The 18654-nt window shown below is 38.7% G+C and overlaps 1 protein-coding gene across 4 annotated transcripts in view; it reads left to right on the forward strand.

Annotated features, from left to right (window-relative positions):
* LIX1 (limb and CNS expressed 1) overlaps positions 1–18654 on the forward strand; it is a 59701-nt gene that overhangs the window by 20409 nt on the left and 20638 nt on the right. For all 4 annotated transcript variants that reach the window (XM_082458255.1, XM_082458254.1, XM_082458256.1 and 1 more), the window contains one exon: positions 7634–7797. In XM_082458255.1, coding sequence (XP_082314381.1) covers positions 7648–7797 — 150 coding nt within the window. In that variant the 5' untranslated portion in view covers positions 7634–7647. The remainder of the gene's footprint in view (positions 1–7633; positions 7798–18654) is intronic.

Genomic DNA, 18654 nt, shown 5'->3' on the forward strand with positions numbered 1-18654 from the left:
CTGTGAAGTTTGATGCTGAACTTTATAATCAAAGAGAAAGCTTGAGGAAGTAGAAAATGAAAACCTCATTTATGAAAGACTTGCTTGGGGATCTAGTTACCACTCTGAAAACTCTGTCCTGTTCAGATATTAAAACACAGTGAAGAAAAAAGTATCCACACTAATGTCTATAAACTACATAGCAAATTGTTGTCTTGTTGATGTGAAAATTATCAAAATTGCTGAACAGGTTTGTCTTAGTCAGCTTGGGCTGCTGTAACAAAATACCATAGACTGGGTAGCCTAAACAACAGAAATTTATTTCTCACATGTCTGGTGGCTGGAAACTCCAAAATCAAATTGCTGGCACACTCGGTACTTTGGAGAGAGCCCTCTTCCTGGTTTGCAAATGGCTGCCTTCTTGCTGCATCCTCACAAGGCAGAGAGAGGAAGCTGTGGTATCTCTGTTCTTATAAGGACACCAATCCCATCATGGGGCTCTACCTCATAATCTCATCTAAACCTGACTATCTCCCTAAGTCCCCACTTTCTTAATACCATCATATTAGGGGTTAGGGCCTCAACATATGAATTTGTGGGAGACACAAATGTTTAGTCCATAACAGGGTCTATTACATGTGTCTGAGAAAACAATTTGGAGCAATGGAATTCATTAAGAAGTTTGATGTGCAAAGGCAATTCAGAGGTTAAATTGCTTTCTTTACTCTCAGATGTTATAAACTGATAGAAGTCACAAAAAGGAACTGGATTTCATGCTGTTGTTCCTAGGATCTCCCCAACAATTCTCTCTCCTTCCACTTCCTCCCATACCCCCAGCCTCAGCCATTTGACATTCTATTTCTTTCATTTTTTTTTTTAAACATCTTTATTGGAGTGTAACTGCTTTACAATGGTGTGTTAGTTTCTGCTTTATAACAAAGTGAATCAGCTATACATATACATATATCCCCATATCTCCTCCCTCTTGCATCTCCCTCCCACCCTCCCTATCCTACCCCTCTAGGTGGTCACAAATCACCGAGCTGATCTCCCTGTGCTATGCGGCTGCTTCCCACTAGCTATCTATTTTACATTTGGTAGTATATATAAGTCCATGCCACTCTCTCACTTCGTCCCAGCCTACCCTTCCCCCACCCATGTCCTCAAGTCCATTCTCTACGTCTGCATCTTTATTCCTGTCCAGCCCCTAGGTTCTTCAGAATCATTTTTTTTTTAGATTCCATATATATGTGTTAGCATACGGTATTTGTTTTTCCTTTCTGACTTACTTCACTCTGTATGACAGACTCTAAGTCCATCCACCTCACTACAAATAACTCAATTTCGTTTCTTTTTATGGCCGAGTAATATTCCATTGTATATATGCACCACATCTTCTTTATCCATTCATCTGTCGATGGACACTTAGGTTGCTTCCATGTCCTGGCGATTGTAAATAGAGCTGCAATGAACATTGGGGTGCATGTGTCTTTTTGAATTATGGTGTTCTCAGGGTATATGCCCAGTAGTGGGATTGCTGGGTAGTACAGTAGTTCTATTTTTAGTTTATTAAGGAACCTCCATACTGTTCTCCATAGTGGCTGTATCAATTTACATTCCCACCAACAGTGCAAGAGGGTTCTCTTTTCTCCACATCCTCTCCAGCATTTATTGTTTGTAGGTTTTTTGATGATGGCCATTCTGACTGATGTGAGGTGATACCTCATTGTAGTTTTAAGTTGCATTTCTCTAATGATTAGTGATGTTGAGCATTCTTTCATGTGTTTGTTGGACATTCTATTTCTTTCTAGTAATTTTACCAGTTAAACATCAGTTACCTTGACAAAGGCAAGACCAATAGATGACCTGTAGTGTTAAACCCTGAAGTCAGAGAGTTGCTCAGCTTGGCTCCAGCATCAGCCAAGTTGATATTCATCTGCATTCTCTGGGTCTCCAGCTGAGGATTCACTACCTCTCTCCTGTCTGGTGTCCAGATTCACTATGGATGACCAATTTATCTTGTCAGGGCTGTGGATAAAGCCCTTTTCCTTTAGTGTCCATTCAGACAAAGTAGAAACCCTTTAGAAAGAATTTCACTAAACTTTGGGAGAAATAATGCATAGCCAAAAACGATGTATTCCAGACAATAGCTTCCTGACCTTGAGGTGGAAGGCACAATCAGACAGAGAAACTTGACCTTCACTTTTGTTCATGCCCCTCTTCAAAGGAAGCCTATTCCAAAGCCCTCCTCGGTCTTTTGTCATTTCCTCTTGTTCCTCTTGTGGTCTCTCCTTTAGCCATTATTCCTTGAAAGAAGGGACTGGAATGGGAGGCCTAATCACAGACCCCTCTGAAGCCCACGGTTGGTGGGTATTTACAACATTGTTTTAAACCAGAGCAAAGTGTTAGCTGAAGATTAATCAGGATACCTGTTCACATGACACAGACTGCTCATTCATTGTGACAGTTCCAAGCTAGAAAGTGTCATATCACTTGTATGAAAAAAATACAGATATTAACCTTTTGCTTTGTTTGACTGCCAAGAACAAGTATCAAAAAAATGGCCCATAGAAAATGGTAGGTGAAGTAATTCTTGTGCAGAGCCTCCTACACCTTTCCTACCAACAGCCTCACAAAGGCAACACATCTTCCATACCTTTGATGACATTCAAATATTCAATTGACCTTTATTCTTCTTCTAAAATGCTTCTAATAGATGTAGACATGCATGAAAACAACTTAAATTCCATTATAATTAGGAGTGGCTCAGGATGAGCAAAGAGCTAGACTATACACCCAGACCAAACTAGGTTAAAAATCCCAAGGCTAAGACTTAGTAGCTGTGTGATTGTATCCTGAGCATCTTTTATTTCTTATCTCTATGTTGTGGATGATAATACCTATTTCTAGAGGGTATTGTAAGAATTAAATGAGAAAATGCCTAGTGCCTGGCATATAATAGGCACACTATAAGAGAGATGAGAATAGCAACTTCGTCCTACCCTACTCAGGACTTCTCAAGCTTTAGTGTGCATCAGATTGCCTGAGAATCTTGTTTAAATTGTAGATTCTGGTTCAGTAGGCCTGGGAGCATGAGAGCATGAGGGGCCTGGAAGGTGACTTGAGGAAGTTTGGAATGAGAAAGAGTATCAAGACATAGGGTCTTCTATGACTTGCCAAGAAGTTATTTGTTCTATAGGTAATGAAGGACCCACAGAAAGATTTTAAGATGTGAGTGATTTAATTAACCATAAGATTCAGAAAGATTACCTGGAAACAGTTGAGGATGGGTTGGATGGGAGGGTGATTGGAGTCAAGTGGGTACTGTGGTGTATCTGGTTAGATATGAACCAATGCAGCAATGGCAATATTAACTGAGAGGAAGTGATGACTATCAGAGACATCAGGATATGGAACTGACAAAATCTGGGCATTTATTAGATCTGGAGAGAGGAAATTAAGTTTAAAGTTCCTGTCAGGTTTCTGATTTACGTGACTGGGTAGATGATTATATCACTTTCTAAATAATTTGGGAAAAGAGTTTATGGAAAAGAAAATGAGTTGAGTTTGGGAATATGTTGAATTTCTGTGACATTCAAATGGAAGTATCTGTTAACAAAGTTGGAGTTACAAGAGAATGTTTTGGGAACTATTGGCATATATTATGGTAGATGGATTCATGGTAATAGGTTCTGTCATTCAAGAACAGTAGAGAGAGAAGCAAGAAAAGACAAGGACAAGGCTCTTGTGCAAATCAACATGAGGGGTGAGCAGAGGAAGAGAAACCCACAAAAGAGACTGAGAAGAAATGATAGAAATACAGAAGAAGAATCAGGGAGAATACTGTCAGAAAAGCTTAGGGAGATGAGAGTTTTTAGAAGAAATTGATCAGCTGTGTCAAATGCAGTTAGAGGTCAAGTAAATAAGGACTGAAAGTTAGAATTAGTGATATTTGCCAAGTAGTTTCAGTAGCATAATGTAGAGGAAAGCCAGGTTGTTGGTGGGTTAAAAATGAATGGCAGGGGGACTTCCCTGGGCGTCCTGTGGTTAAGACTCTGCGCTTCCAACTCAGGGGGCATGGGTTCCATCCCTGGTTGGGGAACTAAGATCCCGCATGCCACATGGCATGGCCAAAAAAAAAAAAAAGAATAGTCCTGAGGTTGAGTGTTTCTTTTAATTGATTGATTGATTGATTCATTTATTCATTCATTTGTTGTCTTGAGCATACTTAATGGCCGCTGAGGAGTGAGTAAAGAGAAAACATTTAAAAATAGGAAGCCAAGAGAATTACTAATAGAACAATGCCCAGAAGAAGCAACACAACTTCATTTGAGACTGAAGGAAATAAGGTAGAGCTGGGCACTTGTGCAGATGGGTCACTAGACGTAGGGAGAGATATCACACGCTTGGTGGCCTAAGTTTGTAACGTGAAAGGCAGGATCATTGGCTGGGCACTGAAAGTGCAACTGCAGCTGGCGACTAAACTGTGTTGTGAGGCCTTTCCTCAAATTTGGGTGGTTTTCTTCAGCAGTACTTGACCTTTTGCTTGCCTTTTCTTTGACATTGTCCATGAACCTTGTTGTTGCTACTTCAAAAAAATAAAGGAGCATGTGTTTCATAAATAGAGCATCTTCAGATATACTGATCTTTGAAATTCCAAACAGCATGCTGGCCTTCTTCCCTCTGCACTCCATTCATCTGGTTTTCCAGTCGACACGAGGAGATAGAGATAGAAAGATGGATTGTGTGTGTGCATGTACATATGTTGCACTCTCTAGAGGTGATGACATATGTAAGACCATCAAAGAAATCTTCCAAGGTTGCAGAATAAAAAATTTGAAAACTGCTACATTTATTCATGCAGAAATTTTACTTAGTACCCACCTTTGAACTCTTTAATCCACACAGTTTTACATGCCAAAATTCTTGTGTTCATTTTACCTAGATAAGCATGAGTCTTCAGCTTCTTACTCCGGTTTTCAGCTGAACGTCATTCAACAATGAACCAACTTAAAATAGCCGGTTAATGGCCCTTGTTGACTATCAGAGCAACAGACCACTGACTTCGGTTTTAGGCTTCAGTCTTCAAGACATCTCTGCTGAATTCTGTAGGTCACAGGCAAATTGAAACACAAATCAGCCCACTCACAAAATACTTGTTTTCCTGGACATGAGAGGGAGAGGAAGTTGGGGAGCAGAAATGCAGTTTAGGAAATAAAAGTTCTAATTCTATTTTGGGTTACATCAACTGGTAGAAAATATTACTTCAAATATTTTTGAATGAATGAAAAATGTCTCTAATTACCAACTCACCTTGACCACTTAGTATGTATTTTATTGGTTAATTCAATTATCCCCTCTGATACCCTTATATTTCCCAGTTTCTTTCCCAAAACACATCTTAAATACTAAAAACTACAGTTTTTAAATATACACAGGCATCCAATTCCCTGGGCGTCTTGCGAATTTTCCTGAACTACACCTTGTAAAGCTGGAAGCTGATGGGTGACCTAGGAATGAAGTGAAAGAGCCAGGTGCTCTGGTCAACAGCTTAGAAAGTGGTTGTGCAATGTTTTTGCCTCCAGGTCAAACTCTGAGACTCTCCTGATTCCCTGCAAAATAACAAAACCCAGCATTTTGAAGCACATGTATTCAGAAATATATCAGGAGCATGTCAAAGGGCATAGACACCATATTACACAAAGAATGTTGGAAAGAAGAAAAGCTATTCAATCTAGAACCTGAGGAAACCTGAGAGTTGTCTATTTTAGTACACTTTTATACGCAAGTGTGAGATGCCAGTTCAAAACGGTTTAAGGAAAAAGCAGATGTGTTGGTTCAGGAGCTTAAGCTATGACATCAGAACTTAGTCTTTCTTTCTCTATCTCTTGGTTCTACCCTTCTCTATGTTGGCTTTCTTTTCAGCCATGAGTCTCCCTTGCCTGGGCAGCACCATACTTCTCTCCTATAACCCCAGCAACTCTAGTGAAAAAGGAGAATCCAGTCTTCTGACATTTCCAACAAAAGTCCTGGACTCATTGACTCTAAATGACTTGACTTTGGTCTAATCCCCACTTCTCAACCCTGGAGAAGACTTGGTTGAAGGAAAGGTGGTTCTTTAGGGAAAACTTTCGTGCTATTCCTACAAAGAGGGAAAACAAATGCCAGGGAGGCAAAAACAACAGATGTCCTATACCACCTTCAAGTATGTCATGGGTTCTCTTATGAATATGGGGATTAACCTCTATGAGGTCCCAGAAATGAGAAATAGCCCACTTGCATGAAGCTTATAGGAAAGCAGATTTCCGCTCATTCCCCAAAATGACCTTCTTATAGTTAAAACCATTAGCATTTGAAACGGGCTACATCAAGATGTGCCAATTACCAGGTCCTTCCACGTGTCCAGAATCAGGCCAAATGGGCAGCTGTCAGCGGTATTGTGCAAGGAATTCCTGCATCAAGCAGAGCTTTGCCTGCATGACCTGAAAGGTCTCTTTTGCCTCTACAATTCTATTATCCTTGTTAATTTCCACAATTCAATTTGCAGTACAGGATAAACAAACCAACCTAATTTGATCTGGAACTTCTACAGGCTATCATAGGTCATTTAATCTAAAACATATGGCTGTAGCCATTACTACGTTTTCTGAAGTCATCTAACAGACGTGGTCCTTAACAAGGTTTCCATGTTATTAGTTTCACTTATGGTTTTTTTTCCCAGCCTCCTGCTTATTACACAATTGCTTTCATTCTCCTTTGGATTAGGGTGGAAAGGAGCATGAAAGAGTTTTCTTCTTTCTGCCTTTCTCCTCTTAAATCTTATAATAGGTGAGTACCAATTAAAATTACATTGCTTGGGGCTTCCCTGGTGGCGTAATAGTTAAGAATCCGTCTGCTAATGCAGGGGACACAGGTTCCAGCCCTAGTCCGGGAAGATCCCACATGCCACGGAGCAACTAAGCCCAGTGTGCCACAACTACTGAGCCTGTGCTCTAGAGCCCGCGAGCCACAATTACTGAGCCCACATGCCACAACTACTGAAGCCCGCGCACGTAGAGCCCGTGCTCTGCAACAAGAGTAGTCACCACAATGAGAAGCCCCTGCACCACAACAAAGAGTAACCCCTGCTCGCTGCAACTAGAGAAAGCCCGTGAGCAGCAACGAAGACCCAATGCAGCCAAAAATAAAACAAATAAATAAATTTTTAAAAAATTACATTGCTCATATTTTTACCTTTGAATTTAGCTTTCACTTTGCAGGTCCAAGAATCTATGAGAAATGGGAGTGGGAGTCATGGATAATCATAGATCTGGACAAAGTTTATTAAGGAAAATTTTCAAAGAAGGAAGAGTGAGATTTTTAAATTTGTTATCAAAAACTAATTTGTAAATTTAATATACTGCAATGCTGTTAGAATTAGGGTGCCAAACCACTTCAGCCATACTCATGAAAAATAAACACATTTGTGTTAAATAGTATTTGTTTCTTTCACAACTGAAAGCACCCCACACCCCCACCCCACCCAAACATACACATACTCCGTTCTGCTTAAACTGGAAGTGACTTGTTACACAATCCAACCCGCAAATAAAATGTTGTTTTTGCTAGGGTATGTCCATCCTTAATAACTGATTATATTTCTTGTCTTTTTCAGTGAATGTTGTGTCAATGTTACAGGAATTTTGGGAAAGCAAACAGCAACAGAGGGCTGCGTTCCCAAGTGAAGGTGTGGTGGTCTACGAGTCGCTGCCATCACCTGGACCACCCTTTGTGAGTTATGTGACTCTCCCAGGGGGAAGCTGTTTTGGCAACTTCCAGGTAAGAAGCAACCATAAATTGATCAGTGAAAGCTGATTGAGTTAAAACAGAGTAAGCCCTTTTATAAAATGGTACATTGTAAGTTTTCTTGGGTGTAATGAAAAAAGTTGTGCCACATTCCATTATGTAAGAGAAAAATTGGTCAGATGTTCCCATTTTTTTAAATGGGAAGTATTTTTTTATTAGGGTGTTGTCCCCTGATATTTCTTTATGGAAAATAAATTTTATAGTATTTTATTTGCCTGATTGCTGCTGCCTTTTCCCTCAAATATTTTGGAATAAATCTTAAAGAGCAGAGGAACTTGGGCAAAGTCCTTCCATCAGGGCCCTTCCATCAGTAGAAAGTCTTCACGTTTATGAAATTTGTAATCAAATACTAATCAATCTACTACACACGAAAGCATGAACCTATAGCAAAGGTTGAGGGTCACAGGGCTGTGTTCAGGCACCTATGCTAATCCCAAGTTCTGCCTCTGAATAATTGTAGACCCTTGGGAAATTTATTTAACTTACTGATTTCCCTGATTTTGAGATGGGGAATAATACCCACAGGGTAGGCTGAGAGTCATATGAAATATACATGCAATGTGTTTATCTGATATATAGCAGATATTCCAAGTATTGTTTTGATAATTAGTATAAAGACTCTTCCAGTTGGTTAATTCTTTGTTATGTTTATGATGGGTGTAAATGATGATACATTTCTAGTTGTACACCTGTTCACACAAAAACATTTGTCTGCAAATGCGTAACAAATACTTATTGAGTGACTAGGAAATATCAAGCACTGGATCAAGTAATGAGGATATGGTCCATACCTTGAGGAAAGAAATGTACAAAAATTATAATAATTACATAGTAATATTAGAGCGTCAATGAAAGCACAAAAGTAGGAGCTTCTCAATTTACCAGTCACCTTTATAAGTACCCCTTTAGTGCAGTAAACTCTCTCTTAATTTTCAGTAACTGGCAAAAATCTCTCATTTATAGTTTATGGACAATGTGAAACTCAGAAGCGCTCAACTTTCCCTCTTAGCTTTGACAACTAGGAAGCCCAGAGGCAAATTTTCAGCGTATCTCTTTGTAGTATGTCTATAAAACTTAGTGTCGTGTAATTTTTAGGACTAACCTCATACTTGATATTATTTATATTTCTAACTTTACTCTCCCTTTGAACTTAGTGTGCCTCACTCATTTGTTTCGTCCTTTTACCATGTATCTGTTTTATATTATTTCAAATCCTATGTGGAGTAAGGGGAAGATATAGTTTAATAAATAGACCCACAAACCTATGTCTGCCTAGGGAAGTCAGAAGAGAATTCATGGGAAGCAATCACACACTGAGATGTACAATTGAGGGTGTCTTTGCCAATCGGTAAGGAGGAGATAACATTCTCAGCATAGGGAACAGTGTGTACAGAGGCATGGAAAAGAGAAAACCACAAGAACTTTCAGAATTTGGGGAGCCTAAGTGTGTCTGTGATAGGAAAACAGTAGGAGATGATTGTAGGCACTCACATCAAACTATAAGGGGTGTTCATGCTTTGCAAAGAAGAACAGGTTTTATTCTATATAAAATCAAAATCGCTGAAAGATTCTGAGCAGGAGCATGATATATTCAATGTGTTTCAGAAAGCTTACTCTGACAGTAGCATGGAGTAATTTTAAAGAACTGCTTTCAAAACTTCTGACACCGCCAGCCAGTGAGGTCTTGCCTTCTACCCTGAGCAGTGGTCAACAGTGGATTTTTTACCTCTGACTAATAAAAGTGAATTGCCTGATGAGGATGATTTGAAAATGGCTCTAGAAGCCTTAGAACAGAACTTGATGGAACCCTAGACACTTAGACATGGATGGGGAGCAAGGGAGGGGGTAGAAAGGCAGCAAATGAGGAAAGGATTCCCTAATCCACATGAGTCTGCAGGTCCATCATCGAGCATTCAAGGTGAAGCCTGCCTACTCCTAGAGAGCTCCCATCAGACTTCCCATTCAAGGCTGGCCTCCTAGGAAAACAGAGCTGCTCAGCCACAGAGCAAGGTTTTGCCAGCCACCTAAATTAATCTGTTTTTTTTGTTTTTTGTCCATGAATGTCAATGGACTAAAGATCACCAAACATTTGAAGAAAACCAAAAGAAAAAAAAAAAAAAAAAGGCCAAGGCAAGCAAACAAAAGAACAGAAATAATTCAAGCAGCAGAGTATGTAAAAGAGTATTACAATAATTATCTTCAGAAAATTGTGGAAAGATAAGTATCCCTAAAACAGCTACGAAAAAAGAAGCAAGCAAGGAACAGGAAATTTAAAGTGTGATTGCCAAATTAGAACAATAAAAATAAATAAAAAGTGAATAAACAGATGAATAGACATAGATCACAGCCAAATTAGTAAAGGATAACAAAGTAAAAAATAAATAGTAAATTTTCTAGAACTTAGAGCAAAAAGACAAAGAGATGGAAGAAGAGGACAGGAGACATGGGGATAAATCCTGGAGGTAAACATTAATCTAATAAGAGTTCTAGAAAGAGACAAAGGAAATAAGGGGAAGAAATAAGTAACAGAAGCAATTTTCTTTGAGTTAAAGAAAAACACAAATTTTCATATTGAAATGGCCCACCGTATTCCAAGCAGGATCATGACAAAAAGTCACACAGCTCTGTGGCTGTATGAGACTTAGGGACAGCATTCTGTTTAAAAGATGGATCAAGGAACTTCTGTGCGTTGATCTCACTGTTTTTTTGGTTTTTGTTTTGTTTTGTTTTAAGGTAGATTTGATTTATATGTAGGATAGCTATGGGGGAGCTGATATGAAATTGGGCAAAAACTGGCAAACCTGGTCAACAAAATTAAAAACTATATCTTTGAAAAGATAAACAAGAAAGACATTTGTGAGTAAGAAAAAAAAGTAAAAGACGTACACTACACTCAGCATGAGAAAGGGGATGTAATCATAGGAGTGTGATATAAAAATACTACATGAACTATTAAAAAAGGATAAAAACTTAGATAATATTGACTTTTTTCTGGGAACTCTGTTATCTTTGCAATTCTTCTATAAGTCTAAAATTATTTCAAAATAAAAAGTAAAAAAGAAAAAAAAATGGCTCCAATGGCTCCCTACTATTTTACCTTCTTATTAAAGTCTGAATTCCTTATTCTGTCAATAAAGACTTTACAACTAGCCCCAACTTTCCCAGCTTTATCTCCCGGAATTCCTTTCTGACACTCAGTGCTTCAGCCTGACTGTCCCTCATCCGGGTCTTGACCTCTTCCAGCCACTCCACACTCATACTATGACTTACTCATGAAGTGCTGTTGCACCTTCTCTTCATGTCTAAACCCTGACTAGCTTCCAGGACTTCACTTAGATATCACATTTTCCATGAATTTTCCCTGAATCTCCCCACTAAAAATCTTTACCTCTTCTGATTTTCCAGTGCAGTTATCTCTGCTTCTCTTCTAGTATTTAATGTTTTTTACCTTATGCTACAGCTACTTATATGCATGTTCTGTCCCTATAATAAAATGTAAGTGCCTCAGGGACAGAGTCTGTATCCTTATATCCCTAAGACGCCAAGTACTGGGCTTTGCATATAGTAAGTGCCTAATAAATGTTGTTGAATGAATAGCTAAATGATGAATAACAAATCCAGAGAATCAATGAAGTTTATATATGTCCTGTTTAAAAAAAATATAATCACTATTGACAGATATACAAAACAATATATACTATTACATACAACATAATATATCAACTAAGGTATTTCACCTCACTCTGCAAGATGGTGGGCTAGGAAGGAAAAATCAGTAACATTAAAATCAGCTGATATTATTATGTTCATATCTGTGATTAAAGTTTTGAAAGTGGATTAATTTGAAACTATTGATTTAAAAATACCTTCTAATTCTCTCTGAATTTCATTTACGCAAAGTAACTTTCCCTCCACCCTATACCCATGATCTCGAATAACCAACATTTGGCCATACACACCCATGCATTATGTTTGTTCATATGTAATAACTAAATTCATTACAATGTACTTAGAATATAATGCTTTTGACAGATCAGTGAATAGATCTAGAGGATATGAGTTTAAGAAATTCTAATGTTCTTGTTTTTGTTTTTGTTTTTGCTTCCTTGAGAATTATGAATTTCCCCATTGTCTCATAAATTTCTACCCCAAATGATAAGACTTCCCGTATGTAGTAAATTTACCATCCTCCTTATGGTCTCTAAAAAATAGAAAACAAAATTTAAAAAGCTGAACTCTTCAGCAGGGAAGCCTCTTGGTGATTTCTCTGATCATTTCAGGGTTTCCTTTTCCTTATGTTTAAATCATCATATTTTAAGGTTCTCAGGAGGATTGTTAACATCCTTGCTTTAAAAGATCCAGAATTTCCTGAATCAAATATGTTTTGAAAATGTGTTTGGGTGATCGGCTGCCAAATCTTAACCTATTTGGCTCCCCAAAATGTGATTTGAGAGAGGAAAACCAGGAAGGAAAAAAAAAAGAAAGAAATTTCTCCTAAAGCAATGTACTTACACTTTTCTCAGTCAGTTCAGAAACTGTCTTCAATGGTTTCAACTAAACCGTCTAAATGTTATTTTTACCATATAACATTTCATCATATTTTTGCCAGCAGTTGGCCTTAAGAGCCTGCATGCTCATTCCTGCAATGCCTTTCACGTAATCAAATGTCACCCTTGTGCATTGCAAATCATTTCATGATGGATTATTAACGCCAAGACCGTGTGCTGGGACATGGAGAAACCATTATGCCAGCAGTAGCCTTCTTCCTGAGCCGTGGACGTCACCTCCAACGGTGCCAAGTAATTGAAAATACTTGAAGTGGAGTATGGGACTGGACTGCCAGATTAATCCTTCTGGTTCATGAAAGCTGTAAGAGATTATGCTCATTCATTCTTTAGAACAGTGGTACTCAGACTGAGCTTTAGTTTTCTGATTAATCAAAGGAAAGCAGTCAAAAGGCTCTGGTGGACACAAACCACTGGTTTTATGCAAAGAAACCTCCCACTGAAGTAAATGGGAGGCTTGTGTCCAAGAAGACTAATTAAAGAATTTTCAGTTAGTTTTGACGCCACAACCCGAAAAAAACAGAGAGCCAGAGGGAAAGAAAGCAGCCATAACCCTGCCTTTTAACCGTGCCTTCACAAACTACTTCAGTATAGAAAAAGAGAAGTGAAAATATGATTCATTTTTGACTTTCTAAACAATACATAAAATGATCTATTGTTATTAAATTATTTGTCTTTTAGAAAGTTATACTGAAACACATTAGTACTTATTGTGTCTTTTATAAAAGAAACTATCTTCTAAGGCATTAAGTAGAAATTCATGCATCTTGGGTGTATTTTCTCTATGCCATTTTTGTCTAGGCAGTTAATCCTTCCCTAGCCGCATATCATGACCATGAAAACTTGCAGTAATTTCCATTTTTTACAATAAGGGCAACACAAGGGCCATCAGATCAACGTCTGGCTCCCCTCTTGATGAACTCAGAAGGAAAGCCACTCATTGTTTCAGCAGCTGTTTTTGTTTCCAAATCCAAAAGGGGGAACTTAATTGAGTATTTTCCCTTATTTTATATTTTGATTAAAAGATTTGTGATTCAAGTTTTGTTTTCAAGCCAGTGATGTGGTCTTCCATATAGTCTGCTAGAATGATTTGGATTAATGTATTTTACTCTTATTTGGAATAAAAAGTAAAAATTCTTTGAGTGTAGTACTACACCATGTGATTATTTATGTGCAAAAGTTATGATTGAACAAAAAATGTATCCCCTGGCTAAAACATTGATGTGATAGCTCGATTTATTTGAAGTGTAGAACACTCATTCAATGAGATGTCATACTTTTTTTCATGTATTTTGCTATTGTTAAAATTGCTTTACAGAAAAACAGGTGGTAAACACTGGGGTCAGGTACTTAGGCTGTTTGTATCATGCCAGGTGCTACGTGAAACTGAGACATTTAATATTTCCAGAGGCAAGCTGTTGATTGATTTTTTTTTTTCATTTCCAACCAGTATTTGGCATTGTGTAACAGTGTTGCACAGTTGGGATGTGTGAGAGGGAACACTCAGAGCAGATGAGTTTCTTCCAAAGCTCTGTCTCTGAAAGGCCTTCCATTTTTATGCCACTTGGTTTTCAAACCAAAGCCTTTGCCTGTGAAGACACCTGGAAAAACTACTTTTCCAAGGTACATACTACCTAAAAGGATAGGGGTTTTGTTTTAGTCACTTTTAAGACAGTAAGCACACTTCACCTGTATTATCAGATATAAAACACATGTTTTATACTTTCATGCATTGCATGATTCTTCTTCTCAAAGTCCAGGGAATTAAAAGTATATTTAAATCACAATAGAGTAAGTTTATAAAATTAAGTTTTTCCCGAGAGAGAAGGACTAAGAAAATTTGATTAATTCATAGACTTGGCTAAATGGAATTGTAATGCTCTCTTTTTTACTGATTATTAAATAAGGCCTAGCCTTAACATTCCATGCTCCAAAGAGAGATTTACTTCCTGCCATAAAACTGAGACTACTGCCTTGCACTAATGCTGTTTTAATGCCAACTATTACTGTTTGAAATCAGCCATGACCTCTTCTCTGTCTCTAGAGTTGTATACCTTGACGCAGATGCACAACATGCTATGCAATGTAACTTAACTTCTAAAGGAGGTATTTCCTGGTAGAGATCTCCACAGGAAAGCATCCTGTTTTGCAACTAATGAGACTCAAAGATAGGAAGGTTAGTTATAACCCCTTCCCATTTGAAAGTCATATGTCAGCTAATGATCAGGCTTTCATGGCTTGCCCGTGAAACTGGAAGTGCATATTGTTTTAATGAGACCTAGTTATTCTCCAGAACCCTTTGCTAACTTTACTTTTTTTAATCAAGCAAAGTGAATAGAGATATTCACATGTTGTTGTTTCAAATAGAACAGCAGCATATAGTGAAAGGAATGCTTAGGAAAAGTCTCCGTGATAAATAGACTTGGGACAATCTCCAGGGGCGTCCCCCAGCCTTAGTTGATAAACTTTAGGAAGATGCTCATTGTCTCACAAGCTGCTGAATGAGGAAGAAAGGCTGACTCCGTCTTTCCCCACCCTACCCCCCATCCCTCTCCGTGCAGAGCCAAGTCCTTTTACATCAAAGCAACTATAAAAATAAACCAAAACTTTGAGCCCTGATCAATTCATCTTGTCTTCACCTTAAGTTGAAAAAAGAATAAGAAGAAAAGAAAAAAGGGAAAAGAAAAAAACCTCAAGGAGCAAAACAACATGGTTTTGTAATAGTTACCAGGGACCTTGGTCTAGGTATGTGTGTAGAATAGCATTTGTGGCAGAGGTAAATGAGGAGGAGGCCAGGTGGTTTATATTATAAAAATAACATTCTGACCCACCATGTGCATGAAACGTTTCTTTCAGTTGACAGGAACTGGTGAGTTTTCTCTGAAAATTGGACTCCCAGACCAGTCCCCTCCCCCATACCTAGCAAAGACCCCCATTCCCAGCACACACAGAGCTCCAAATTGTTCCCAGTGTATTTGCAGCCAGCCTGACCTACAGAGAAAGAGACACGATATTAACTTGGGTGACTGAGTCTCAACGGTTTCCCTTTTTCACATCACCGTCTGGAAGGGAAAAAAATGCTCATGTATCTACGAATAGATAAATTGGAACACATGCAAATGTTCATGCTTAGACCAGGGCAGTCAAGGTCTTAAAGAATTGAAAGGGGGACAATTAGTATCAGGGCCTGGTTTGTGGCATTCTTTGTGCTGATGGCTTGCTGTCAGGATGAAACTGAGGTGTTGGTGACACTGACCAGAGCTGGCAGGCCGTACACACAAACTCTGCAAGTCAATTGTTGAGACTTGGACTCTGAGTCACAAAAGCAAAACACTCCCAACCACCTGAATGACAGACTTGACAGCCTAAAGGATCTGGGCAAGAATCCTCACCTTGCACAGAGTCAGTTTATTTGGTTTTGCCACCTGCAAAGTCCCAGCTTGGGAGAGCCCCTTGGGTCCGATGGGCTATTGAGCAAATGCCACCTAAATAACACTGACCTGACCTTGACCCCAGGGAGGATGGCATCTTCAGCTTTGAGTTTGCACGTGGATAAAATCTGTTAAATGTATAATACATGACGGGTCTTATTCCAAAAACCTTGCTCCTTACTGACCACTTTTCAACTCCTCGGCTACCATTGGTAGACACAGAATAAAGTGTACCTAACTCAGTTTTATACATTTAGGATCTGCAGACCTTTATTTTTCTTGATGTCTTTGAAATGCAAATATAAAAAATTCTAAGAAGTCTGCTGTTTGTTTAAGATGGAGAAAGGTCACTTGTATTGATGTGTTTCCACATGCTTTCGTAAAGAAAACCCTGTACTTGGGATGTATGGACAGAAAAATCTCAGTGTCCAGAAACAGTCACTCAACACATGTTCTAATACAAAGCAAGGGAAAAACTATCAATAAAATGAGGACTACCAGGAAAGTTACTGTTCAGAGTATAAACTGTGTCATCCTGGCTAGAAAACGTTTCTGTGAACAGTAACACACTTATAATAATTTCAATTTTTATTGTTATCAATAATTAACAATAAAACTAGTATCTTATTAGGCATTTCTATGTTTACAACATTTACGTGGCTACCAAAATTTTATTTCAATTAATTTAAGAATTTCCGTACATCCTAAAAAATGGATTAGCCACTATTTTATTTCAGGACAGCCTACTGACCCACAAATCATTCTTGGTTTAATCTTTCTGTTGCATAGTGTGACACATGGAAAATTATCATGGAAGAAATAAAAACTGCTGAGCAAAAAGGAAAATTGAGACCTCAGTTAAGTTAGGAGTACTTACATACTTCCTAAGGGCCTACTTTTAGAAGAACAGTCATAAAGGATTTTTTTTTTTCAACCTGAATGCTGCTGTCCTTGACTTTTGTGTAGAAGTAATTTCTCTAGTGAGAAATTAGCATGTTTGATGTTAGCAGAGGTCGATATACCATTGTGATATTGTGATTTATAATAACATATATGCAGTCTGATTCCCGGCCAACAGCCCCTGAAACCCCTGGGACTTCCTAAGTGATAGGAGTGATAAAGGTATCTTTTATTATTTATAACAAATAAAGGCCTATACCACACCTGAGTTTATGTTAATGAGGTGGCTTTTGGGGAAGCTCCTAGAGATGGGGCCTGGTTGCTAGGAGAACCAACCATATGATAAGAAGTTTAGAATTTTCAGCCCCAACCTCTGATCTCCTGGTAAGGAAGAGGAGCTAAAGATTGACTTAATCACCAATGGCCAAAGATTTAATCAATCATGCTTATGTTATGAAGCCTCCATAAAAGTCCTAAATGATAGGATTTAGAGAGCTTCTAGGTTGGTGGTGCTGGGAGGGTGGTTTGCTTGGAGAGGGTATGGAAGCTCTGAGCCCCTTCCCACACACCTTGCTTTATGCGTCTCTTTCTCTAGCTGTTCCTGAGTTATATCCTTTTATACTAAATCAATAATCTAGTAAGTAAATAGTTTTCATGAGTTCTGTGAGCTGTTCTACCGAATGATGGAAGCAGAGGAGGGAGTTGTGGGCATCTGTCATTTCCAGTTGGTTGGTCAGAAACACAGCTAATAACCTGGAGTTGTGATTAGTGTCTGAAGTGGAGTCATCTTGTAGGACAGAGCCATTAATCTGTGGAATCTGATGCTATCTTCAGGTGGACAGTTTCAGAATTGAGTTAAATTGTAGGACACCCAGCTGGTATCAGAGAATTAGTTGGTGTAGGGGGGAAATCCCCCAGACATTTTGTGACCAGAGTATAGAAGGGTAGAGTATTTTAGTAGAGGAGAGAGTTCTCCCTTTCAACCATGAAGCAAATGAAACTTCTGCCATAGGCTCCTTCCAATTCACATGCCAGTCTTTTTAATGTGTGATTTCGTATTGTTTTTCTCAAAGTCCCTCAAATTGTGTAAGCTTCAGGCCCCACAGAACCTAGTTTTGCCTCTGCCAATTAAAAATGAGACACAGAAGGGACAGAAGCTAGAGCAACATTCCTCTAAGCATAGTCCTGGATCCACCTGCCTCAGAATCACCTGGAAAGCTTGTTAAAATGCAGACCCCCACGGCGATCCATCTGAAGAGATTCTGATTCAATAGGTCAGACTGAAGCCTGGGAATGTGCATATTTAGCAAGTTCCCCAGGTGATCTTACTATGAATACTAAAGTTTTTGAACTATTGGTTTGGACTCCTGGCCTAGGCTTAGCAATGATCTTCATAGTGTACCCTGTGGGGTCCTCGTAGCTTGTCCATGATCTAACATCCAAAAATAAAATACAGAACCAGAATGAGCTGGTCTAAGGAGAATTTCTTATCCAGTGGAGCTGGGGAAGTTTGATTTAAATGACTTTTGCTCTCAAAGACTTACCAAACACATCTTAAAATTGCTGAGCAATTGTATGTGGTAAAACCCCCAATTCTTTTGGCTCCATACTTAATCAAGGGACCACTTCCAGCCAGCATGAGAAACTTCCAACAGGGAATGACATTTGATCTTCTGGTCTAGTCATAGTTGGTCTTTCTCTGTCTATTTTCCTTTTCCCTACAGTCCAGGTGGAGGAAAGCATCAAAAGGACAATAGGAGGGAAGAGGTATTAATATAATTGTAAGCACTTGCCCCTTATCATTGAGCACAGTTTCTTATGACAATGCACTGCTTCTTCCTTGGCCTTTTCTTCTAAAAGAAGTTGAGTTCATCATGTGGGAATGGGAGGAGATACTCTTGGTGTCTTATGTCAAAATGACCCATGGAATATCA

Source organism: Balaenoptera physalus (genome assembly GCF_965194825.1).
Source record: "Balaenoptera physalus genome assembly, chromosome: 3".
Classification (NCBI taxonomy): Eukaryota; Metazoa; Chordata; class Mammalia; order Artiodactyla; family Balaenopteridae; genus Balaenoptera; species Balaenoptera physalus.